Source organism: Cucurbita maxima, unplaced genomic scaffold, assembly GCF_002738345.1.
Source record: "Cucurbita maxima cultivar Rimu unplaced genomic scaffold, Cmax_1.0 Cma_Scf00018, whole genome shotgun sequence".
In the NCBI taxonomy this organism is placed as follows: Eukaryota; Viridiplantae; Streptophyta; class Magnoliopsida; order Cucurbitales; family Cucurbitaceae; genus Cucurbita; species Cucurbita maxima.
This window is the reverse complement of record NW_019272034.1, coordinates 2,586,993-2,612,264: the sequence shown is the minus strand read 5'-3', so window position 1 is coordinate 2,612,264 and position 25,272 is coordinate 2,586,993. Positions and strand designations below refer to the sequence as shown.

Here is a 25,272-nt window from a genome sequence, read left to right as displayed (position 1 = left end):
AGGAGAGTTCATGAAATTTGTTGCACGCTCGTGATTAGGGTATTACTCGTTATTGTGTGCTTGCTAAAAGTAGACGAAAACTCGAGAGATAAAATATGTCTTTTGGTTTCTGCTTCTGGAAGTACATCACTCACACACACGGTTCCAAATATATCATTTTCATATTGCATCGCTTTTATGCACGTTAAACCTTTATAAGTTGTAACGACTCATGCTCAGGATTTCGAGTCCAGTTTCGATGGTTACGTTATTTACTTCTTCCTCTAAGAGTGAAGACTATCTCCGTATACCAACATGAGTCATCCAACATAAAACTGCTCAAGTAAAACACGCTTAATTATAAAGTTCTTATAGTTGTACATCAATTGTACAGACATCCACTCTTCGCACATCACCTCCGAGTACTTAGACATGTATTAGTTTTATGGCCTCATATTCAAAACATCAGTTTAATAGCACGAACGAGATGTAACATACGAGATTTTTCGAACCCTCGACCTAATCTTAAAGGCTAAAATAGTAATTAGACTAATTTAAATTGAAAAATAGGAAATAAAAATTAAAATGGTACCATTTAATTTTATTTATTTTTAAATTAAAAAAAATTAGATGTAAGGTTGAGATTTGATAGGAATATATTTATCTACGATACATTAATAATTAAAATCTTATAAATCTGAAATATTAAATATTTATAAGTTATTATGCATCATAATATTAGTTATAAATGTCAATTATTCTTAATTTTCGTAATCATCTTTGAAAAATGGTAGGGTAGGATCGGTTTGTAACCTTATTTTTGGTTAGCCAGGGAATCCAACCCAAAAAATTTCAAAAAATCTAATCAAACCTCAGCCTTGTCAGGTTCGGGTTCTAATGATAAAATTAATCTTTTAACTTTTTAGATTTACGTCTGATTGAATATTAATTTTACAAATTATTTAATAAATTCATAATCTTAAAAATTATTAAATATAAAATTTAAGTTTATAAATTAATTAAGTTTATAATTAATCTCCTTCAGAGTCGAGCATCTCGCTGACACACAGCTCGGTGCTTTACTCTAATATTATTTGCTCTGTTTTGACCCGTTACGAATCACTGTCAGCCTCACAATTTGATGTCGGGATTATATTATATTATGTTTATATTTCGGACATGAAAGTTGAGGTAAGGGAAAAGAAAATAATTACTATTTTTTCATGTCGGAATTTAAAAAAAAAAAATTTATCTAAAACCCTATTTTTGAACCAAGAATGAAACCAGCGAAGGCGAGTGCATGCGTTATTCTAATGGTTTTCAATGAGCGTCAAACCGACATGTCGTGGTGGTCCTTTAAATTTCCCCCCATCTTCTTCAACCTCCTTCGTCCTCATCCTTCGCCAAATCTTCCTCCCCGCCATTTCTATTTTCTTCCTAAATCCGAAAATAAGAAAAAAGTTCAAACACATTCTCCATTTTCCTCCATTAGCTCCAATTTCTCTCAATCTGTTTTCTCTGCGAACATCAATTCATCGGTAGCCAAGCCCTAATTTGAACCTTGGCATCCGTGAAATCTCAACTCGAATTTGTAGGTCGCAAAAGGCATTCTCAGGCGTCGCGATGAGGAAGGAGATGAAATTTGAGATTATCGCACTCTTCTCCATCTCCTTTTTGTTATTACTTTTGTTGCGATCCGTTGAGGCTCAGGAGGATTCGGCTGCTGTCGATCAGGAAGCTAACTCTGAAACTGACTATGAAGAAGGAGGAGACGGAGTAGAAAGCGATTTTGAGAAGGCAACTAGTAATATATTGGCGGACGTTGTTAATGATCGGATTAAGAATTTCACCTCTGTTTTCAAGGATGATATTCAGGAGAATTTCGGTTTCTGCATCGCCGACGCGTCTGTTCCTTGCCTCTCCTTCCTTTCTTAATCTCCATTAATCTCTCATCGATTTCATTTCGTTTTTCTTGTTTCTAATTTGATTTGCAGGGATGCCGATTGGGATGGAGCCTTCAATTTCACCAATAATTCCGCCTTCATTTCTAATTGTGCTAAGAAAAGCAAAGGTACAATTAAACCTTACACTCATATTCCACTCTCACCTTTGTGACCTATCTCGTTTTTGTATCTGTTTCAATCTTCGTTCAATTTATCTATTTTATTTTCACTAAAACCCGATTTCTCAAGAAATTGGTGGAGACGATAAATATAATTTTTTTTTAAATACGTGTGGAACCCACATGTTAGTTTTATTTATATATATATATATATATATATATAGTGTATTATTTTTGTGTCTTAGTTTTGATATATAAAATAAATATGTTTATATATAAAATTGGTGGAGATGATTAATATAATTTTCACAATTTATTTTTGTTTGATTATTTCTTTTTCTTTTTTTTTTTTTCCAAAATTTATATGGAGGCATTGCCTTTAAGATATTTTTGAATTATAAAGTGCAATAGAATTTGGAAAATTATATTTTTTAAATAAAAAAGAGAAGAAAAAAGAAGGAAGGATGGTAATTTGGTTGGTGGGTTTGAACAGATATTCTATCGAGAATATGCACGGCGGCGGAAGTGAAATTCTACCTAGACAGTTACTTCGGGAGCAGGGCGTCGTCAAAGAGAACGAATTACTTGAAGCCAAACAAGAACTGCAATTTGTCATCGTGGGTATCGGGGTGCGAGCCAGGGTGGGCTTGTAGCGCTGGAATGGGTACGAAAGTTGACTACAAGGAAACAAAAGTAATGCCTACAAGAACCATCAGATGCCGCACCTGTTGTGAAGGTTTCTTCTGCCCCCATGGCATCACTTGTATGATTCGTAAGTCTCCCTCCTTTCTCTGCCGCATCATTCTTGTCGTTTTCAAAATCACTTTTCTCATTGTTGGATAACTATTTAATTTTTTTTTTTTTAAAAAGCTTAGAAATTAATTAGCCCGACTCAAGGTTTATTTGACCCTAAATTAAGAAAAACATCTTAGTTTATTCTAAATTTCACGTCTCTTATTCTAAATTAATGTCACATCATCCCTTAATAAAAAGACTAAAATACCCTTACTTCAAACGAGCTTTTAGAAAAAATATGAATGAAATTTGATCACATTTGATTAAATCTCCAAATAATTTTCACCAATATTTTAAAAAGCCAATCAAAGTTTTGAAAATTAAACAAAAACATGTTTTTATTTTTAAATATGACTGGCTTGGTTAGGGGTTTCTCTAATTAAAAAAAAAAAAAAAAAAAGTTGGTTCTTAAATTTATTTTTATATTCCAAAAGTATTTCTTTTATTTCACCCTATTTTCCTTTAAAATTTTAGAAAAATTATTTATTTATTCCCCCTAATATTATTTATTTATTCACCCTATTTTTCATTCATTTTAGACATATGGTAATTTAATGTTTCAAAATTTTGAAATTTTAAATAGTTAGGTGCAAGTAATTTTAGAAAAAATCATTTTTATTGATTAAGAGTTTGAAGAGTTTGGTATTAATATCTTTGTTGTTGTGAATGAAGCTTGTCCATTGGGCGCTTACTGCCCTCTTGCAAAACTGAATGCAAGCACAGGCATCTGTGAACCGTAAGTGCTATTAATAAAATGAATGAAATTTATATGTATTTTTTTGTGTGTGAGAAATGAAATGATGTTTTGTTGGTGCAGTTACCATTATCAACTCCCTCCAGGAAAGATTAACCACACTTGCGGAGGCGCAGATGTGTGGGCCGATATCATGAGTAGTAATGAGGTTTTCTGCTCTGCAGGATCCTATTGTCCCTCCACTATCCTCAAAAATCCTTGCAGTAGTGGGTATTGATAATCATCCTCTAACTACTACTACTACTACTCATTTTCCTCTACTTGTTATTATATAAACACAAACACTTTTAATGCTCTGTTTCTTCCGTTTTTAGGGTCTTCTCTTTTATCTGGTTTTGTTGTTCTTTTTTGTAGGTATTACTGCAGGACTGGTTCTACTTCTCAGCAAAGTATGTTTTCAATTTCCTTATTTTTGATTTTGTCTCTGTTTCGAATATCATATAGTATCTGTTTCTATATCTTTCTCTACAGGATGCTTCCAGATGGCAACGTGTACACCAAAATCAGCTAATCAAAACATCACTGCGTATGGTGTCATGCTTTTTGTAAGTAGATTTTCATTAACTTTTTACTTTGTTCATGTCTTGGAAAGAATTTGGGATCTGGGAAGGGTTAGGAATCACGACTCTCTAGGATGGTACAATATTTTTCTGCTTTGGACTTCCCTGCTTCCCCAAAATGCCTCATACCAATGGAGATGTATTCCTTACTTATAAACTCAGGATCATTTGCTAAATTAGCCAATGTAGGAAGTACAAACACTTCGTTTGAGTACCTCGTTTGTTTTAACATATCTAAGTCCAACACTTGTTAGACATGCTTCTTAGATTGAAATTGATGAAAATATTCTCCAAGAAACATCTTTAGATGTTCATAACTACCAAGCATGGTTTCCAAATCACTAATTCTGAACCCAAATGAGTAAGACGTATTTCTAACAAAAAATTCAACAAGTGAAAGAAATGGTGTTGGCTCTGATCCCACGTTGAATCAACTATAGAATTATAAGTTAAAGTTAATACACTTGAAAGTAAATTTAGTCCTTTATTCATTTTCTTAACAATATAAGAAGGCGGGGCCTTCGGTTAACCCCCTAATACCGGCGGTAGCTCTGCCTCATGGGGACAGCAGGAAGAGGAAAGAGTTTGAAGTTGTAACGCTGTGGACATACGGCTCTGATCCCACGTTGAATCAACTCTAGAATTATAAGTTAAAGTTAATACACTTGAAAGTAAATTTAGTCCTTTATTCATTTTCTTAACAATATGCCTGACTTTAATCGGTTACTCGTGATTGCAGGCTGGAATAAGTTTTCTTCTGATCATCTTTTATAACTGCTCTGATCAAGTTCTCTCAACTCGAGAGAGACGACAAGCGAAATCTAGAGAGAAGGCTGTCCAAAGTGTAAGAGAAACAGCACAAGCACGCGAGAAATGGAAATCTGCAAAAGACATTGCCAAGAAACATGCTGTTGAGCTACAAACACAATTCTCACGCACATTCTCTCGTAGAAAGTCCACAAAACACCCAGAACTTAAGGGCTTTGGCCAACCTAAGCCTGGAACAGATGCTGCCTTAGGAGCTATGCCACCAATGGGTAATATCGTAACGTTTTTAATGTTTATTAAGTTCGTTAAATGAAAAATAAGTTCCTGAACTTTCAACTTTAAAGATTGTCTAATAGGTTTCTAAACTTTCAGTTTTTTTATCTAATAGGTTTATGAACTTTTAAAAGTATACTTATATGGACACAACTTTGCGAGTTCGTAGACTAAGCTTATAGTCTAAGCTATAAAATTTGAGAGGTATCTATATCTCAACTGGATTGTTTACATATTTGTTTCTCAATAGTTGCACCAATTTCCTGTCAAACAGGTGGCAGTTCATCATCTGGAACATCGAAAGGGAAGAAAAATAACAACCTAACAAAGATGTTGCATGAAATTGAGACTGATCCAGATAACCAAGAAGGCTTCAATTTAGAGATAGGTGATAAAAACATCAAGAAGCATGCACCAAAGGGCAAACAATTGCACACACAAAGCCAGATATTCAAGTATGCGTATGGGCAAATTGAGAAGGAGAAAGCCCTGCAAGAACAGAATAAGAATTTGACCTTTTCTGGAGTGATCTCAATGGCAAATGATATTGATATTGAAATTAGGAAAAGGCCTATGATTGAGGTTGCTTTTAAGGATTTGACAATCACTTTGAAAGGAAAAAATAGGCATTTGATGAGGTGTGTTACTGGGAAAATTATGCCTGGTAAAGTTTCTGCTGTGATGGGTCCATCAGGGGCCGGAAAAACAACCTTTCTTTCTGCTTTGGCTGGAAAAGTGACCGGTTGTACCATGACTGGCATGATTCTTATTAATGGCCAACCGGAATCAATTCATTCTTATAAGAAAATCATTGGTTTTGTGCCACAAGATGATATTGTTCATGGGAACTTGACAGTAGAGGAGAATCTCTGGTTTAGTGCACGATGCAGGCACGTCTTCTTTTCTATTAACACTGAGTAAGGGTGAGTTTGGGATGACTTTTGGAAAAGTGTTTTTGAGTGAAAACACTTCTTCTATCAATGTTTCTTTTAAAGTCATTAAGTCATTACAAACTCACCCAAAACTAGTTTAAATGAATTGAAAGAGTTAGTGCGTTTGTTACTCAAATTGCTTTTGTTGTTTGTTGTAGACTTTCCGCTGATTTGCTCAAACCAGAAAAGGTGCTTGTTGTTGAAAGAGTCATTGAATCTTTGGGGCTACAGGCAGTGAGGGATTCTCTTGTTGGAACAGTGGAAAAGAGAGGAATCTCTGGAGGTCAAAGGAAAAGAGTAAATGTTGGCTTGGAAATGGTCATGGAACCTTCACTTCTGATCTTGGATGAACCCACTTCTGGTCTTGACAGTTCTTCTTCACAGTTGCTCCTCAAGGCACTTAGACGTGAGGCTCTTGAAGGAGTAAACATTTGCATGGTTGTTCATCAGCCAAGGTACGCAACTCAAACACAAAACAAATGCAAGTATCTTTGATATTTCAAAAGGTTTAGAATCAAAAGTAGACGTTTTAAACCAACAGTGAGCTGAAAATAATCTCTATCATCAATACACTTTCTTATGAGCTGAAAATAACACCATTATTTCCCCCTCTTAAAATGCTTCAGCTACACATTGTTCACTATGTTTGATGAGTTGATTCTTCTAGCCAAAGGAGGGCTGACAGTGTACCATGGACCAGTAAAGAAACTGGAGGAGTATTTTGCTACCCTTGGGATTAAAGTCCCGGATAGAGTTAACCCACCTGACTATTTCATTGACATTTTGGAAGGAATGGTTAAACTAAACACAAGTACGGGTATAACTTACAAACAACTTCCTGTGAGATGGATGCTGCACAATGGGTATCCAGTCCCCATGGACATGCTGCAGAGTATTGAGGGCATGTCAACTTCAGCAGCTGGTGAAAACTCGAGCCGTGGAGGAACAGATTCTCCTGATTCTGGTAACTCTGTGTCATTTGTAGGGGAGTTTTTGCAGGATGTTAAGCACATCGTAGAGAGGAAGAAAGACCATATTCAACTGAATTTCTTGAAATCAAGTGATCTATCTAACCGCAAAACTCCTAGTGTCTCCCAACAGTATAAGTACTTTCTTGGAAGGTATGTTCCTATACCCTCCTTTCATACACATTTATATAAGGATAAAAGTTCCCAATCTTTCAAAATCAATCAACTGCTTAATCTGACCCCAATTGTTAGAATGTCATTAGTTTGTTTTGGTGGGTGATGTTAGATTACTGCTTAACCCGAGAGATTAGCTTGATGGGTTACGGTAAATTTATTTATTCGTATTACTATCGCTCCCTGTACTTGTGGGTTCGAATATAAGACCTTCTACTCTAATACAACATTAAATTACTACTAAACCCAAAAACTTACGAAGTTCGAACATGAACTAGCAATACAGATCTAAAGAGGACCTTGTAATCAATCGTAAATAAGCTTTTCGTTTTAGCGGTGTCAAATCCGTATCATTAGTGGCCGAAATTTCCATTTTTTTCATCTGTAGTTTCTAAAAGGTATGGCCTTGATTATATGCAGATTGGGAAAGCAAAGACTAAGGGAAGCTAGGACACAGGCTGTAGATTATTTGATTCTATTGCTTGCTGGAATATGCTTGGGAACATTAGCCAAAGTGAGCGATGAATCATTTGGCTCACTTGGTTATACATACACTGTCATAGCTGTCTGTAAGTTAAAACTTTTTCTCTAAACTCTTCAAGAACTACTTAACATTGTATTCATCAATTGGTAAATTTTCCTTTCTGGGATCTGTAAAATTTCAGCTCTGCTGTGCAAGATTACAGCTTTGAGATCATTTTCATTAGATAAACTTCATTATTGGAGAGAGAGCTCCTCAGGAATGAGCAGCCTAGCTTATTTTCTTGCAAAGGATACAATTGATCTCTTCAACGCAGTCATAAAGCCTATGGTGTACCTATCCATGTTCTATTTCTTCAACAATCCAAGATCTTCTATCACAGACAATTACATCGTGCTGTTTTGCTTAGTTTATTGTGTCACTGGAATTGCCTATGCTTTAGCCATCTTCCTCGAACCTGGCCCTGCCCAACTCGTGAGTAAAAACTCATTAACTTTATCAAACATATTAATAGATTAGTAATGTAGAGGTGGGTCAGTTCGATTCAACTCGAGTTTAATTCAATTGTTGTATCGACTTCAGTGGTCTGTGCTACTTCCTGTCGTTATGATGCTCGTTGCAACCCACAACGACAATAACGAAGTCGTAGATTCAATAGGCGACCTTTGCTACACGAAGTGGGCATTGGAAGCTTTTGTTATAGCCAATGCTAAAAGGTAACAAATCAACAAGAAATGCACACACAAAAAATTGTTCTTGGTCTACATATTCTCATTATCTTTGACAACTTTTGGCTCCCATTTTGCAGGTACTCTGGAGTTTGGTTAATTACACGATGTGGGTCTCTAATGCAAAGTAACTACGATCTCAAGAATTGGTACAAATGCTTGATCTGTCTCATTGTTTCAGGAGTAATTAGCCGTGTATCTGCGTTCTTCTGTATGGTAACTTTCCAAAAGAAGTAAAGTGTTTGAAACTAATGTTAACGTTGTTGTACATAGAAATGGGAAAAACAAAACATGTTTTTTTTTTTTAAAATCATTTGAAAGACGGACATTTGTTGTAGATAAATATATGTTTTTTAGAGTTGAGAAAGGTAGTCATGAGATGAGATGATTTAGGTTTGTGATGTTTAAACTAAGCTAAATTATGAATAATACCCTTCAACTTTCTCATTTGTTTCAAAAATTTTGCAACATAGTCCGTTTTAAAAATACTCAGAATAACGTAATAGCTCAACCCTACCTCTATTAAATGTTGTTCATTTTTGTCTGTTATGTATCGCTATCAACCTCACAGCTTTAAAACACGTCTACGAGGTGAGAGGTTTCCACACGCTTATAAGAAATGTGTCATTCACCTCTCCAACTGATGTGAGATTTAACAATCCACCCCATTGGGAGTTCAGTGTCCTTACTGGCAAATTGCCGCTACCTAGTGTCTTGTTATAACTCCATTTGTAACCGCTCAAACTCATTGCTTGCATTTATTGCCCATTTTAATCAGTCATGTATCACCGTCAGTCTCATGATTTTGAAACGCATATGCTAGGGATGTTCTCATACCCTTATGTTCGGTAGGATCTCACACAACAAAACAAATTTATATTCCCAAGAAACTTAGAAATTTGGAATGCTTTTGGAGCATTGAGTAAGTAAGAGGTGTTTGTATAAAAATAGACATTGTTTTGTAAGGGACAACTTATAGGCCATACCATACGCTCCTTAATATGTACATGTCCTCGAGTCTAGGTCATGCACCCTAACTTCATACCCATCTCTCTTTGTCTAACCCATCCACCAAAAATACAATACATTGTTTTGGCTGATTGTGCTACAACATTTATGACATTGTTAATCTCGATTAATATCATTCAATGTCAATTAGTACGTCAGTATCTACTCTTTATGTTGGCACGAATCTCTAAGTGGTTTGATTCAAATTAATATTGACGGTCAAGTCAATAGAGAGTTGAGGTTTACAAAAAGTAGGAACGAGTGTGCATAAAGGAAAAAATGTGCTCTCGAGAGATACTTCTTTTAACTACAACGAGTCAAGTTAGAATGAAGCTTGGTTTGTTGTTAAAGTGTACGCTTGATCGATTTTTACTCGTAATCGAACTTAGATATGTGGAATTTGCAAGGCTCTAGGATCCGTTGATCGTCTCAATTACTTTTGTTCGATGAAATATTTTCTTGTCCGATTATTTGAACAATATTGTAACAATTTTGAAGTTCCTATGTCCGATTTCAAACCTAAATAGAAAATGGAAATAAATACTACCAACTTTTTTTGAAACCGAATTCTATGGCTTTCAAAATTGACTAAAGTTATCAAACATAAAGTAGACATCTCAACTAACTACTATCAAATCAAAACTTAAAAAGCAAAAAAATAAAAAAAATAAATAAATATTTACAAAAATTAAAACTATAATATACATTAAAAAAAATTATATTTGTCTGGTACTGTGGTCGTAGAGATGTTTATTTAACTCACGGAACGAAAATTTCAATTTAAATGTAGAACGAGAGAGGGAACGAGAAGAAGCTTCTTCCTATTAACTAAACGGGTCGAAAATAGATATTATATTCTCTGTTTCAGGCCACGTCCCACCCCACTTTTATATATCTATACTTAGTAAATAATTAAATAAATACTTTTTTAAAAACATATTAAAGTTTATGACCTAATATTGAAATTACATTATGAAATATTATTATGATTTTTTATTTTATTTTATATAAATTATATTAAACAAATTTGAAATAAATATTATAATAAAAAACATTTGTGAAATTTTGAATTCCCGTAAAAATAAATAAATAAAAATTTACATGAAAAATTAAATGGAAGAGGAAAGAACATCTCTTGGTGGTAGTTGAGAAGCCTAACTAATTTTTAAACGGCCGTTTGCTGTATCATTATCCTTAAAAGAACAGCAAAATACTCCTTTAAGCATTCTTATTATTATTAATCACTTCACTAATTAATTTTTTATTTTTATTATTTTGAATTCCTTTTTGTTTTAGGTTTATATAAAAAAAAAAAAAAAAAACCATATTGTTATGAATAGAATTAAATTTCCAAAAAGATTTAACACAAAACAAAAGGAGCTAAACCCGCGAGTTCGGGTCGAACCTCAAACTCACTTGGTTGGTCTCCTTGACACATGCCCCTAGTTCATAGTTCGTGTCTTCTTTATAGCTTCTTGCTTCCATAGGTACTTTTTTAACGTGTTATAGCGTCTAGCGCGGAATGGAGAAAGAAAAATGAATTGAAGTGCCCCTCGAAGTGGAATCTTAGTCTCAACCTCCACCTCATGACGGGTTAGGGTAAAAAATATAAATGAACCAATATTAAGAAATTTACGTACTCTTTTCATTACATCGTGTTGATAAATGAACTCCGTTCCTTAGAGGTACACTAGCTAAAACTCCTTTCTTTAAGCAAACCTTTGATAGCGTCCTACGTCGAGTGAAGAACAAAAAGAAAAAAGTATTCATAGTTTCATTAATAATATCACCCATACAAATGTTTCAATAATCTATATACAAAAACTAACCTGATTACACCTTAAAGTAACCAAAACATTATTCATAAACAAAAAGATCAATATTTTAAGCTCGACCCACGTAAGAAAACCCAAAACATTATATTATAAACTAAAAGATCAATATTTCAAGCTCGACCCACGTAAGAAAACCCAACTTGTAACAGCTCAACCTTATTACTAGCAGATATTGTCCTATTTGAACTTTCCTTTTCGAGTTTTCCCTCAAAATTTTTAAAACCCGTCTTATAGGGAGAGGTTTCCACACCCTTATAATTAATGCTTTATTTTCCTCTTCAACCGATGCGGGATCTCACCATCCACTTTTTTCGATGCTCAGTGTTCTTGTTGTTGGTACTCATACCATACCATACATGGTTTAGATTGAGAAGGGTGTGAGTACTCATTGGAGAAGAAAAGGTATGACCACCAGCACCACTCTCCTCAAACTGAAAGCTCCTCGCCATCTTCCCCACCAAATAAAACGTCGCCATACCCCAACCATTTCCCTTCACCTCCAAGCCATTATCATCCATCCTCTTTGCTTTTAACCCTTCATTATCCCCATGATCTCCTCCTCCAACTCTCATATCAACTAACCCTCATGGCTCACCCTCATCCTCCACACTCTCCCTCCCAATATGTAAGCTTCTCTCTTCTCTCTTCTCTCCTCTTACAACATTCAAAGTTTGAATCTTTGCTTCGTTTTTTTAGTCTAACTTTGTTCAAACTCGTATGCGTTTAATAACGAAACAAACCCGGATTTTATTTCGTCGAGTTTAATAGGAATTGAATGATTAAATGCAGATGAAGAAGAAGGTTAGTGGGCAAAGGAAGAAGGAAGAGCTTGAAAGAGAGGTTTGTTGGTGTTGCTTATGATATTAGAAGCTTGTTTAATGGGAAATTTAATGTTATAATTGATGAGAGAGGGTAGTTTGATGGGTCTATAATTAGTAATTGTTAGCTTTGCTTCAAAGGAAGAGCTTCTAAACAAACCTACACCAAACCCTTTTTTTTTTTTTTTTTAATTCATTCTAAATAAAAAATTAAGCTTATAAACATTATTTTTTAATGAATTTTTTAGTTTTGTTCTCCGATATTCATATGATTTAATAATTCGATCAACTCAGACTATCCAACCTAAACAATAAAAACTGGGTTGATTTAAATTTTGTTGATTTGGGTTGAGTCGGATTTTTTATAAATTGAAAAAATTCTAGTTAATTCATAAATTGACATTTTTTTTAAGGTTACAATTCTGTTCAAACCAAACTTATTTTTAAGATTTTTATAAAAAAAAATTGAAAATATTTGATGTTTATAATCGAGACTTATGAATTTAATTTTTTTTTATTGATAGGTGTTGATGCTTCAAAAATTGCTACATCAAGAGGAAAAGGTGCATGAGATTTTAGGTGGTCTTACTACACAACAAAATGCTTCACCACTTCCCATCTCAACGAACTTCCTTCCTCCTAAGGTACACCGTTCGTTCCTTTTCTTCGGTGGTACGATAAATGTCGGGTATAGAAATTTGAATCTTCTACTTTAAAGGGTTTGAAATCAAACTTCTCCTCACGAAGATAAATGGGTCGATTCATGTGAGATCCAATGTAAATCCAACTTTCTATTCACTCGTACAAATATTAATTGTCGTTAGCTTATACTCATGTTGACATATAATGTACAGTTCACATTAAACATTCTCGTAAATTTAATGTGAAATTTGTAAAGTAATAAAATATAAAGAAAAGTAACTTTCATTTTCTTCAACTCTTTCTTAGTTACCATATATTCAATTTTTACTCTCGTTTTAATGAGGTTAAAATGGGAAAAAACCACGGGTCAGTTCCTATAATTATTAATTTACGTTTGGCCTTTAGTCAATATAATCGTGAGTTTTTTTTTTCCTATTTTTCTAAAAAAAATAAAATAAAATAAACATAATTTTTTTTTTCATATTAGTTCTTTATAATTTGTACTATATTTATTACATTATTATATTTTTTTCCTTAAAAAAAGGTTCTTGACCAATTATTTCCTTCATTTATTATTATTATTATTTTAAAAGTGTTTTAAAAAACTTGGTCAAACTTCTTAAAATATTTAATAATGAAAGATATATATTATTAGTAAATAATATCAACTACTTTTTTTTTTTTTTAATGTATTATAAACAAAATAGAATATAATTAAACATTACAATATTTAATGTGATGTCAGATGATATTTAATGTGGGGTATTCTGACATGATGCTGTCTTTTTTAAAATTTTGAAAAAAAAAAAAAAAAAATTGATAGTTGAAAGGACATGTTTCATAGTTCTGTTACAACTTCTGCTTTGTCTCCCTCTTTAAGGACCACATGATGTGATGCCAACAAGTGGGTTCCTAACACAACTTTTCTTCGATCTTATTTGAACATTCGGGTCGTAAGTGTAGTAGGAATTCTCCCGTTCTTCGACCAAAAAGTTGATAAGATATATGTTAGTTCCGACGTTTAAAGTCAATAACTGTATCAATTAATTGAATGGGAATTGAGTTGGTGAGTGAAATTGAACTCACGGCCTTATATGCCAGAGGTACATTATGTCGTTGCTGTGTTTTGATGTGAGCTGATATTTGAACCGTTCGGGTTGACATGCAATGCAGGTGAAGGAGCTATTGACAGAGTTAGCTATGGTGGAGAGTGAAATAGGAAGACTTGAGATTCAAATCATCGAACTTCAAAAAGACTTGAAAAGTGAGAAACAACGAGCCACACGGTCCAAACTATGGAGCTCTGAGCAGACCGCTCAAGCCAATAACGCACCCAACAAACCACCATTGAATTGGAACCCAATTAGCAAGCCAACTTTTGACACCAAGGGTCTCCACTTCATTAGCAAAGCCATCAAGGGAGATTATGCCCTCAATCACTTTAGATTGGATGCCAAAAATGAAGATCTTAGAGATAAGAAGGCGACTCAACTTTCATTCGAAGAGCTTAAACTCCAAGAACGAGTTCCGAGAAAGAGTGGCCTTCTTGTCCCTCCGTCTCCGTTACGAGAACCCCAACATCCTTCTCCAAAGGTACTTCGTATTTTGTTCCATTTCGTTTTTTGAAGTTTCTGCAGTTTTGTGACACGTAACAACACACTTGAATTCATTTCTTCTTAGCGACGGGAACGAAGTCCGTTACACATGCCATCCCAAAAATATGTGTCGATGCCAATACCGTTAGAAGAAAACATTCAAAATTGGCATCCCAATAAGTTATCAGAGAGCATTATAAAGTGCTTAAACTTCATATACGTGAGATTGCTAAGAACCTCAAGAACAATGGAGCTAGAGAAGTCGGGTCCCATTTCGAGGTCATTGCATTCCTCTTTGAGCTCGAGAAGCTTCCGAGTCGAGAATGGATTAAACTCAGGTCTTTCACTACATAAGGAATTGAGGCAACAAGATCCTTATGGCATCTTCGAAAACGAAGAGTCAATTCCAAGGGATATTGGTCCTTACAAAAACTTAGTCATATTCACATCAACTTCCATGGATCCAAAATCCATAGCGAGTGCTACCTTCATCCCTCTCATAACCAAGTTAAGGTACTTTTAAACGACCTTTAAGCTCCATGAAGCTAGTCTTCATCGTGTTCTAATCTTTACCACTGTGGACTCTTGGTGAATACAGGGTTCTGATGAACAATTTGCAAACAGTCGATCTAAAGCCATTGAATTACCAACAAAAGCTGGCGTTTTGGATCAACATGTACAATGCTTGTATCATGAATGTAAAGCGTGGATAAAAATATCATTCTTTTAACTTCATTTCCATTAAGGCGTTTCTTATCAAATTTTGTTCGTTTCAGGGGTTCCTCCAATACGGAGTGCCTTCTTCTCCAGAAAAACTAGCTGCTTTGTTGAATAAGGCAAGTAAACCCTATAAATTCAACCTTTTTCTTATATCATAATCTATAAGTCGACCGTCCATTTAAATTCTTATCATTCATGTTTTGATAAGATGAAATCATTCTTAATTGCACCAAAGTGTCTGACGAACGTTGGTCTGAGACATAAATGTCAAAATATTTGTTCGGATTTAGGCCATGGTTAACATTGGAGGCAACACCATAAACGCACAAGCCATAGAGCATTTCATTCTAAGGAAACCATTGTCGACCAACAATGAGGTAACTATTCACACATTATAATTTAATTTTTCATTTAAAAAAAAATCAATATTATATATAAAACTAAGTTGACTCTACTTAATGGGTCAAAGAACACCATAGCTAACAAGCTGTAAACTTTTTCTAATTAAAAGTCAACTAGACAGAGAATGATAGTCAAATCCATTGACTTTTCAAACATTGCAAACCAGGATAAAAACAAAGAAGCCGTTGTCCGGAAGCTGTACGGCCTGGAATCATCGGAGCCAAACGTGACATTCGCCCTCTGCTGCGGGACCCGGTCTTCCCCGGCGGTGAGAATATACAGCGGCGAGGCGGTAGCGGCTGAGCTTGAGAGGTCAAAGCTAGAGTATCTGCAGGCGTCGATAGTGGTCACCAGCTCCAGAAGGGTCGCCGTGCCAGAGCTTCTGGTTCGAAGCTTGCCAGAATTTACAGCGGCAACGGCGGCGGCGGCGGACATGAAGGCGGTGGTGGAATGGGTGTGCAACCAGCTGCCGACGTCGGGGAGTTTGAGGAAATCGATGGTGGAGTGCTTCAGAGGACATTCCAAAACGCCGCCCACGGTGGAGACGCTGCCTTATGATTTCGAATTTCAGTATCTTTTGCCGTCGTGAATTCAATTCTTGTAAAAATGGTAGATGAGGTGTGCCGTTCATAATTATTTCTTAAATTTCAAATAACAACATATAACATCTTGATTGGTTGGTAAGCTAATAATCATTGGTACTTTATCTGTTCTTTCTTTAAAAGTGAAGACTATCTTTATAGACTGGTAAATGCTCTTCTAGTATATTTTGTTCTCAGTAACATGCTGTGACATCTCACACTGATTAGAGAGGGGGATGAGTGCCATCAAGGACACTAGACCTCAAAAGGAGTGAATTGTGAGATTACACATCTATTGGAGAGGAAAACGAATAATTTTTTATAATGGTGTAGAAACCTCTCTTAGTAGACACGTTTTAAAAACTTTGAGGAAAATTCCGAAAGAAAAAGTTCAAAGAGGATAGTATCTACTAACGGTAAACTTGGACTGTTACATATTCATTCCAAGAAAATTTTTAGAAGGTCGCTCAACGTAGAATTACTCTAAGTAAAACATTGAATCGCTCTCAATTAAATGTGGTATTGGTTCATTCATGTACCCGCCCTTTAGGTCGGGTATTATGTTGTCCTTTTTATGAGTACTCCTATTTTATTAAATGTTGACACTATTTTTCTTAAAATTTCATAAATGTTTCAAAATTGTACGGGGAACAAAATTTAATAATAAATTAATAAAAATAGGAAAGAGAAACAAAATCCAAATAAATAAAAACAAAGAAATCTCAACAAAATTTTTATTGATTAGCGTGAAACTAAAAAAAGCAAAATTTAAAATTTTAATTGAGAATTGGGGCCGCGCGTGAGAAAGAGGCGCGTGGGAAATCTTAACTTTCACGAATTACGAGTCAGAATGACTCGTGAAGGACCGGATCGTTAAGGCGGCAAATGGCGATGACTTGTCGCCTACCTCTTCCGGACTCCACTCTCCACATTTCAATCCAACTTTTTTCAAACCCATTTCAAATCCGTCACCTAAAAGTTCACCGCTCTGTTTACTTGCTTCGTTCCTCACTCCTTTTTTCCTCTTCTTCTGCTTCGTCTTCTCCGTTCGTCACCCTTTTTTCTCATCTCCTCGTTTTCCTTTCCATTTTTCTTTCTGGGTCTCTACAATTTCCTCTCTCAGGCATTGCAATGTGTTTGATTTGTACCTCTGTTCTGTGAATTTTTTTAGCCTTTACTGATCCGGACGTTGATTTCTAGCTTTGGGTGTTTCAGAATTTGAGCTGTGGTACTTCCCTTTTGAGCTATGCTTCCTTTCCTCTTTTCTCCTTTTGTCGGGTTTCTCATTTTTTGTGGTTTTGTTGTTTTTTGTGCTTGTTTTCTGTGTTTTTGCGTTTTTTGGTTGTTGGGTGCTTGTCTTCTTTACCTAACTCTCGATGAATTTGTAATAGTTGTTTACTTGGTCTGATGGGTCAGTGCTGGTTTGAGCTATGGCTGCATGGAGGTTTTTTCAATGGTTTCGTGTCTTTCTCTTACTGTTGGTGTGGCTGAGGTCCACCTGGGTTTGATTTTGATGAGGATCGGAGTGATTATTTTTGGTTCTTAATTCAGTTGCATCTGCTTAATCTGTCGTTTTTTGTGCAAATTGAGCGTTCTATTAGACAGGGAATTGCAATTATTTCTCTCTTTCCGTCACTGTTTCTTTGTTATGCCATTCCAATTACATTGCAAACTTAAAACATGTTTTTTGTTCTTCAATTACAGGCACACCTTTGGTTTGAAGGAGAGGCTCTGCTTGTATTCACTACGTGATGAATGCAGCGTCGAAGGAAACGATGATGACTTCCAATCAGGCTACGAAAATGTTTACTTATGAGTTTCCTGATGTATGCATGATTTTCAATCGAGTAGATAGTTTATAGTTCATAATTGTTGAGCATTATGTGTTGATTGTTTAGGCGTTTCATGTCTTTACCAGTCAAGTTTGTTGTTTTTGTTATGCTTTTCTTTCGAAAGATTTCGTAGGAAATTTTGTAAATTTGCAAAAAATTGTATGAAACTTTGTGGAGTTTTATGTTATTTAATGTTCTTACAATTGTTAGTTATCATTCTAGTTTGCTATCGAATTGATTATATCTACATGTAGGATCATTATGGAAGGGGGAAATTTGTTTAGAATGATGTTATGCTTTGGAAAGTGTATACCCTATTGCCCCCTTCCCCTTAGAGATACTGCAACGTTACACCGATCTAGTTTAGCTTGAACTCGTGAATCTGCACTTGGACTCAGCATTTTCTTTTCCTTCAATACTTGTCATAACATTGATGAAAAGGAGATGCATCATGCATGATAAAGTTGTGGAGAAAATATATCCAGACGTGATTTGTTTAAACTGACAGAGTTATCATGGTTAGCTAAGGTTGAAGTTGAACACGATAATTTGATAGGAAAGTATTATGGACTTGATGGGGGCTTTCTCGATATTGACATAAATTTACTTTTCGATCTTTTGTATTTTTGTAATTTTGTTTTTCCCCTGGGAAGTTGATAGTTCTGATTCCTCTTGTTTCCTTCTAGGTCGACTCGGATTTATCTATTTTCCCTGCCCCGGAAGATGATGTCTTAGGGGTGGAACATTTCTTGCAACCGGACTATAACAAATGCTTTCCTGGCAGTGTCCTTGATTTCAACACGTTCCACTCTCATAAGTGCTTAAGCATTGAAAATTTTTCATTTGCTGTTGAATTTGATCAAATAAAGATTGATAGTGGTAATTATCTCCTTGATCTATGCGTTTGTCTGTCTTTTGTACTTCTCTACAAATCTGGATTCACTTTTAATACTTACCGACATTTGCATTGATACCGTGTTTTATCACTTGTTGGGGGTTTCAACTTCCTATTCATTCTATTTGTAATAATTGTGTTTGTTTTGGTAGAGAAATTTGGATTCTTTCCTCTTTCGTTCACGATTTTTTTCCTTTTACCCTCCTGGGTTGGCTGGCTCAAACCCATAGTAGCCACCTACATAGAGTATTTAAATCTTAAGATCGCCTTCAACTAAACGATGTAGGTCACTTGGATATCCATGGTTCTTTCTATCTGCCATTTTTTCAGAATTAACCAGAAATCACTGTTTCCTTTTTTTTTTGTTCTTCATATCTTCGTTTGTTGAAACGAGAAATATATGTGTGTGTGCATCATGCCTTCACTTATTCTCTACTTATGAATATCAATTCGTTATCGCAGAATCATTACATTCTAGCCTAACACTAGAAGGAGAGAGAACCAAGCAAGAGGTATGATCTAATTTCCAAGTATTTTAATTCCGTTTTCTTTTCATGATTTCGCTCTTCAATATTGTTTAGAGGTATATCAGTCCATCACTTTGATCACAGTTCCATTGTTTATGGGAAAACGTATCAGCTCCTTCCTGCCACCGGCATTAACATTTCATTAACCGCAGGTTGTGTAGTCTTGACGTTGTTCAATTATTGGTGACTTTTCTGTTTTTACAGGATTAGCTATCCTTCGGGTCATTATTTTGTTGGAACCAAATTTCTGACTTTTTTTTAATATATATATATATATATGTATGTATGTATGTGTGTAGAAAATATAACTTCTGTAGTAGACAGTCTTTTATTTTTCTGCACGATTATTAATTGGGTAGTAGCACACGACATTCGGTACCTAGTTTAGATATACTAAAAGTAAAGGTTGGAAATAAAATTTGATTAGATTATAGAAGACTAGGAAGAATCAAGGTCCCAAGAAATTGATTGCAAACTTGCATGCGACGTTTCCATGACGACAATGGAAGAGAATTACACAGATAGTGGACTGAAGCCAATAAACTCGGATTTTTCTACTTACAACTCATAAATTATAAACTATTAATTATGTTAGAAGAAAGCCTTACATCACTAGAACCAAACAAAATATCGAAGGGAATACACAAACGTTTAAATTTATTCAAATAGGAAACTATGACCTTATTTGAGTATCAATTCGATAGAATACCATTGGTTGCGCATATCAGCCTGTTCTGGATCATTGACATTTTGCTTTAAATGGAATGTCCAACTAGAGGATTGACCTTTTGCTTCACTAATTTCCTTGTTTTGACATCATTATGGTCATTCATGTGGCCAGCTAAGAGTTGATGCTACCGGAGATTGAACCTGTCTGTGGCATATACTCGATCATTTTGTTCTTTTTTATTTATCAAGACACCATTTGAAAATAATTCTGTACTTCTAGGTCCGTGATGAAAAATCGAAAGGAACTGATGATGTTGTGTGTTCTGGGATCAACAAACTTTCGGGAACTGGTGAGAACCTCTCTAACTTGGCTTGCAACGGAGGTATTTTGGAATTTTTACTCTATTTTGATCACGGCCCTTTCTCTTTCCATTGTTCAGTGAACCGTCAAATCACGGATGATATCTTCAATTTGGCTCCCGGTTCATGCAATGCTTCTTTTCTAGGCAATGTGGATTTTGGTTACCCACAAGGTTTTTGTACAACAGATCTTGGTGTTGATTTGTCTTTTGCTGGAGGTCTGGGGCCAAAACCTCTATGTGACTGGAATTCTCCTTTCATAAGAGACATTCAGCTTAAAAATAGTTTGTCAGTTGCAGGGCATAATGTTGCGTTTGATCAAAAGGACGGCAAACTTATGATCTCATCGAGCACTGGGTCGTCAGGATGTTCAGGTAGCTCTACTGCGTGCTTGAATGACGAGAACATGTCAGACGACAGGCCTGTGAAAAGGAAGAGGCTTTCAAGCTGCGACTCCTCGAAATTAAATTCTGAGCATAACGAATCTAAAATCGTTCCTTTTAATGAAGGAAACAAAGTAGAAACACCCGTTACAGAAAAGAGATTGCGGAAGCCTCCTAGGAGATACAGTGAAGAGTCGATTGAACAAAAATCGAGATCGAATTTCAAGAAAAGCGCTCTGAAAGCTTCCAAGGACAAATCTCTCCCCTCCGTGTGTCACACGCATCAATGGCAAAAGAAACTTAAAGCAGCACCAATCGTTCCTAAGGATAAATCATTCAACGGAGGCTGTATTCAGGTTCCGTTCGGTCTTCCAATCGAAGAAGGTCACTCAACAAAGAAGAGAATATGTTGGGTAAGATCAGTGCCGATTTGTGAATCGAGAAGCTATTCATAATCTTGGTTGTACTTTCTATTTAACTCGCTACCTTATCATAATCAGGAGCCGGAGGAGATCAAGGACAATAGGATACTATGCATAAAAGATAAAAATGACGTGGAGTCTTTCTCGGCCGAGTCCGAAGATGAGAACACTGAAGATGAGTGCGTCACGAAAGGTAATACTACTCAAAAAGGCAACAGTCGTAGGAAGCATCACATATCATGGACTCTTTCCGAGGTTATGAAGTTGGTAGAAGGCGTTTCGGAGTACGGAGTTGGAAGGTGGACAGAAATAAAAAGGCTTCAGTTTTCATCATCTTCACATAGAACGTCCGTCGATCTCAAGGTAAAACCAATTTCCGTTTACTTTCAACTAGTTTCTCGTGTAGATTAAGAACAGTAATTGCTCCGTTTCGAACTGCTGAAACTGCTCGTTTATCGTTAATCAGTAGAATTGCAACTTCTTTTCTATCGATTTCAGGATAAATGGAGAAATCTATTGAAGGCAAGTGACACCCAGTTACAAAACAGAAGAAAGGTTGGATTTTGTTCCTTTTTCTTTACAAAATTTGATGCTTTTGAATCTGGGTTATGCTGAAATCTTCGATCTGGGCAGGTTGTTCTTGGTCGAAAGCAAGCATTGCAGCAAGTACCGGAGTCTGTTCTATGTCGTGTTCGAGAATTGGCAGCCATTTATCCATATCCAAGGGAAAACAAATCGAAGGAAACATGCTCGGCCCCGACAACATCGTCCTTCAAATCTACTACCAGTAACATGCTTGTATGTTTGCCCACAGTTATGTGATTGAATTTCTAGTTATACTAGGAAGTTAGGAATGTGAAATCTTGGTTACCCACTGACTTGTTTAGCATACAGATGCAAAACCACCATTGTGCTTTGGTATTGAACCCAAATATTTTCCTTGTTCATGAACTGTTCATTGTCTTTCCATCTCTGCAACCCAGAAAAGAGGAAAAAATGGAGGCTCTATGAGATAAGGTGTAGGTTTCGATGTCTTCGAATATATAAGCTCTAGGTGTATTGTTCTAACCATATTGTAAAGCAAAAGGATACTACTTACTTGGTTTTAAACATGGTCTTGCGAAGTCCTAGCCTGACCTTACATACTCGCTCGCAATGGTCGAAAGAAATTCATTGTCTTTAACTTGTGCTCGAAAGGGCTTTTCGTGCGCTATGGATTCTTTAACGCAACTCGTGCTTTAAGATGAGTCTATTTTGCCATTTCAATTGCTTAGAAAGAAGTTTGATCTTAGATTGAATAAGAGATGTACGTAACACTAATGCATTTTAGCGTTGATCGAATATCGGTGAGGAAAAGATGATACGAGCGAAGGTTCGTGTTCGTTTATAAAGGGGAGAAAAATATCTACTTATATAAATAAATTTTAGACAAGAAAAAATTACATAGTTACAAAAATATAATTAGAATTAATAAATTAATCTTAAAAAATTCAAACTTTTTGACAAAAAAGAAAAAAACAAAAAAAAGGGTAAAATAGGAATTACATAAGAAATGAAGGGCATAAAAGGAATATCATTTTTTTTTTACGAACTTGTGGGCCGGCCCATAGTTCCTCTAAATTAGTGGCTTCCTTTTTTATTATTAATATGTGTGCTCAATAAATTATTAAAAAAAAAAATTATAATTTTTTTTTCCTTTTAAAATTTAAATGTCCCACCCAAGTGCCCCACAAATGTAGGGGTCCCTACATCTTTGCTTTTTAATTTTCTTTATTTGGTTTCTTGAAACATATGAAGGGTCATGTGATTGCCTTATATTGTTTATTTTATTTTTCCAATCAATTATATATATTATATATAACGACATTATCTTTCAATTCTTTTAAATAATTTTCTAACAGTATTTTGTACGATAACGATTCAATCTAGCCCAATTAGCCATTGGGAGGAGCTACCCTAGTACAAAATACCGCCGCTTATAATCCAGCTAAAGAAACAGTGAAGAACAAATGATCGCTAGATTAAGCTACATTGAAACATAATACACTAGTCATAAGAATAGAGAATCTCATAGGTGTAGCCTATCATAGGTATATAATTTATCTCGAATTCTAACCAAGTAATAAAGAGTGCTTAGAGATATTACCCACAAAGCCTATACCGAGTAACGATGGTCGTTGATGACTCAAAAAATCCTATCATCGCTAGGACGAATAAAGCGTGTCAAACTAGAAAATTCTAGCAAAGGCCAACGTTAAAACAAAAATTGAGATAGAGACATGAATATAATTGGTAGCATCATCGATAACCCTATCGCTATACCGAAAAATGATGAGAATTTTCATGCCCCACATTTCTTAGGAGGGTTATTTTGGTCAATTGGAAGAAAAATAAAAAACAAACTACATATATAATGGCAGTTGAGTAATTAAAGTGAAAAATGAGGGGTAAATAAAAGGTGAAAGGGACATCCATGAATAAATAAGGCTCCAAGAGCATTAGGAGTTGATATAGGGTGTGGATGTAGGTCGGGTTCTGTAGTGACGTGATGTGATTACGTCATCTTTCCAGGGCTGTCGTCATCCTTGATTGTTCTTTTTGCTCTTTTTTTTTTTTCTCTCACATTTTACATTACTTTAATTAGTGAATTTTAAAAAATAATTATTTATTTTGGTTTTTCTTTTCATTTCTGAATTAAAAAAAAAAAATAGAATTCCACTTTATGCTTGTGATGTGATGTAATAAAAAAAAAATCTTTTTTGTACTAATATTTGAAAAGAAATATATTGAAAAAGGTAATAAAGTTCTAGAAAATAAACCATAGTTTATTCTTCAACCATTTTATGTCACGTGGACTCGTTAGAATAACCTAATCAACCCAATCTAATTCATAAAGTTTGGGTCGGAAAATAAATGAAGATTTTATGAATTGAGTTGTTTTAAAACAAAATTGAGTCGAACAGAACCAATGTGAATTTATTATTAATTTTAAAATATATATTTTCGTTACGATAGTTATATACTAAAAAAGAGTGTGTGTGAATTGAATAATTATTGGTGGGGGAGAAGGTGTTGGAGGGCTTGTCGAGTTGGTAGCTGCCTTTGCATTTAATATCAACAAAAATCAGACAACCAAATCCCATTTGGATTTCCCTTTCATTTATTATAAACCCTAAGCCTTTCCTTCTACTTCTTCAAATTTTTCATTCATTTCCAAGACGCGTTTGAATTAGAGCTATCTCAAAGATGGGGATGAACAATAAGTTACTATTTGTATTAATAAGGTGTATCTTTCGATTGCTCAATCATAACTGTTAGATGAACACAACTTTTCATAATGGTTTGATATTGTCCACTTTGAGTATAAACTCTCATGGCTTTGCTTTAAGCTTCTTCAAAAGACCTCACATCTATGGAGAGACTATTCTTTGATTATAAACTCATGATCATTCCCTAAATTAGTCAGACTTTTATCATCCAACCATAACAACTTTATGGTCAATTTTCCTGGTATGCATGTGAACGAGGACAAAAATGTTGGAAGGACTCATATTGGTCTGTGGGGATTGTCTTCACTCTTAAAAGTGAGGAGTGAGTAACGTGATCATGTTACAAATGGATGCCAAGAATGTTGGAGGCCATCAAATGCCAAATTTGCTTGAATTTTAAAACAAAAATAGTTTTTATAAACTTTTTAAAAATTAGTTTTTTTTTTTTAATTTTCAAAATTTGGCTTTATTTAATAAAATTATGGAATAAAATAAGGAAACTATTTATAAATTTATTTTTCAAAAATAAAAAACCAAATTCTAAAAGCTATTTTTAGTCTTCATAATTTAGTTTGGTTTTATATTAAAAAGAAAAAAAGAAAAAAAAAAGAAAAGAACGTAGATAAAATATTGTATTTATAAGCTTAAAGAAATTTAAAATAGATAATTAAATGATTATTTAAAAATATTTACCTTCACCAATATTCCATCTATAAAAATAAAATATAAATAAAGAACAAATTATATGTAATAATAATGGTGGTTACAAAAGTCAGGCGATCTTATTGGTTTGTGGTCAACGAGGAATTAAAAGTTTTTTTGAGAACCAAACTTCCATTT

The 25,272-nt window shown here is 34.8% G+C and overlaps 3 protein-coding genes across 6 annotated transcripts; all 3 read left to right on the top strand.

Moving 5' to 3' along the window:
- The first annotated feature begins 1,286 nt into the window (after nucleotides 1-1,286).
- On the top strand, nucleotides 1,287-8,841 carry LOC111493380 (ABC transporter G family member 28). Its single transcript, XM_023143071.1, has 15 exons — nucleotides 1,287-1,883; nucleotides 1,974-2,050; nucleotides 2,535-2,813; nucleotides 3,509-3,572; nucleotides 3,654-3,800; nucleotides 3,945-3,979; nucleotides 4,062-4,135; nucleotides 4,890-5,187; nucleotides 5,466-6,081; nucleotides 6,282-6,578; nucleotides 6,750-7,244; nucleotides 7,686-7,834; nucleotides 7,931-8,220; nucleotides 8,329-8,462; nucleotides 8,555-8,841. The coding sequence occupies exons 1-15, from the start codon at nucleotides 1,603-1,605 to the stop codon at nucleotides 8,709-8,711; spliced, it is 3,393 nt and encodes a 1,130-aa protein (XP_022998839.1). The 5' UTR covers nucleotides 1,287-1,602; the 3' UTR covers nucleotides 8,712-8,841.
- A 2,965-nt stretch (nucleotides 8,842-11,806) lies between these two features.
- Nucleotides 11,807-16,176, top strand: LOC111493397. Its single transcript, XM_023143101.1, has 9 exons — nucleotides 11,807-11,942; nucleotides 12,107-12,157; nucleotides 12,660-12,779; nucleotides 13,951-14,370; nucleotides 14,458-14,885; nucleotides 14,971-15,070; nucleotides 15,149-15,208; nucleotides 15,383-15,469; nucleotides 15,661-16,176. The coding sequence occupies exons 1-9, from the start codon at nucleotides 11,904-11,906 to the stop codon at nucleotides 16,081-16,083; spliced, it is 1,728 nt and encodes a 575-aa protein (XP_022998869.1). The 5' UTR covers nucleotides 11,807-11,903; the 3' UTR covers nucleotides 16,084-16,176.
- Nucleotides 16,177-17,047: 871 nt separating this feature from the next.
- On the top strand, nucleotides 17,048-22,273 carry LOC111493398. 4 transcript variants are annotated; one of them, XM_023143104.1, is made up of 10 exons: nucleotides 17,050-17,303; nucleotides 17,780-17,901; nucleotides 18,594-18,786; nucleotides 19,265-19,314; nucleotides 20,279-20,348; nucleotides 20,439-20,576; nucleotides 20,652-21,154; nucleotides 21,242-21,526; nucleotides 21,662-21,718; nucleotides 21,797-22,273. In XM_023143104.1, exons 2-10 carry the CDS (start codon nucleotides 17,827-17,829, stop codon nucleotides 21,983-21,985), a joined length of 1,560 nt encoding a protein of 519 aa, XP_022998872.1. In that variant the 5' UTR covers nucleotides 17,050-17,303; nucleotides 17,780-17,826; the 3' UTR covers nucleotides 21,986-22,273. The 4 variants fall into 4 exon arrangements, with proteins under 4 accessions (XP_022998870.1, XP_022998872.1, XP_022998873.1 ...); XM_023143105.1 differs by having other exon boundaries at nucleotides 17,052-17,303; nucleotides 20,658-21,154; XM_023143102.1 differs by having other exon boundaries at nucleotides 17,048-17,303; nucleotides 20,439-21,154.
- The last annotated feature ends 2,999 nt before the right edge of the window (nucleotides 22,274-25,272 follow it).

Coding starts and splice junctions, on each gene's coding strand:
- LOC111493398 (XM_023143102.1), top strand. CDS start 17,827: ATGAATGCAGCGTCGAAGGAAACGATGATGACTTCCAATCAGGCTACG. Junction 18,787..19,264: donor TCAAATAAAGATTGATAGTG/GTAATTATCTCC, acceptor TCGTTATCGCAG/AATCATTACATTCTAGCCTA. Junction 19,315..20,278: donor GAGAGAGAACCAAGCAAGAG/GTATGATCTAAT, acceptor CTGTACTTCTAG/GTCCGTGATGAAAAATCGAA.
- LOC111493397 (XM_023143101.1), top strand. CDS start 11,904: ATGGCTCACCCTCATCCTCCACACTCTCCCTCCCAATAT. Junction 11,943..12,106: donor CACACTCTCCCTCCCAATAT/GTAAGCTTCTCT, acceptor GATTAAATGCAG/ATGAAGAAGAAGGTTAGTGG. Junction 12,780..13,950: donor CGAACTTCCTTCCTCCTAAG/GTACACCGTTCG, acceptor CATGCAATGCAG/GTGAAGGAGCTATTGACAGA.
- LOC111493380 (XM_023143071.1), top strand. CDS start 1,603: ATGAGGAAGGAGATGAAATTTGAGATTATCGCACTCTTCTCCATCTCC. Junction 1,884..1,973: donor GGTTTCTGCATCGCCGACGC/GTCTGTTCCTTG, acceptor TTTGATTTGCAG/GGATGCCGATTGGGATGGAG. Junction 4,136..4,889: donor CGTATGGTGTCATGCTTTTT/GTAAGTAGATTT, acceptor TCGTGATTGCAG/GCTGGAATAAGTTTTCTTCT.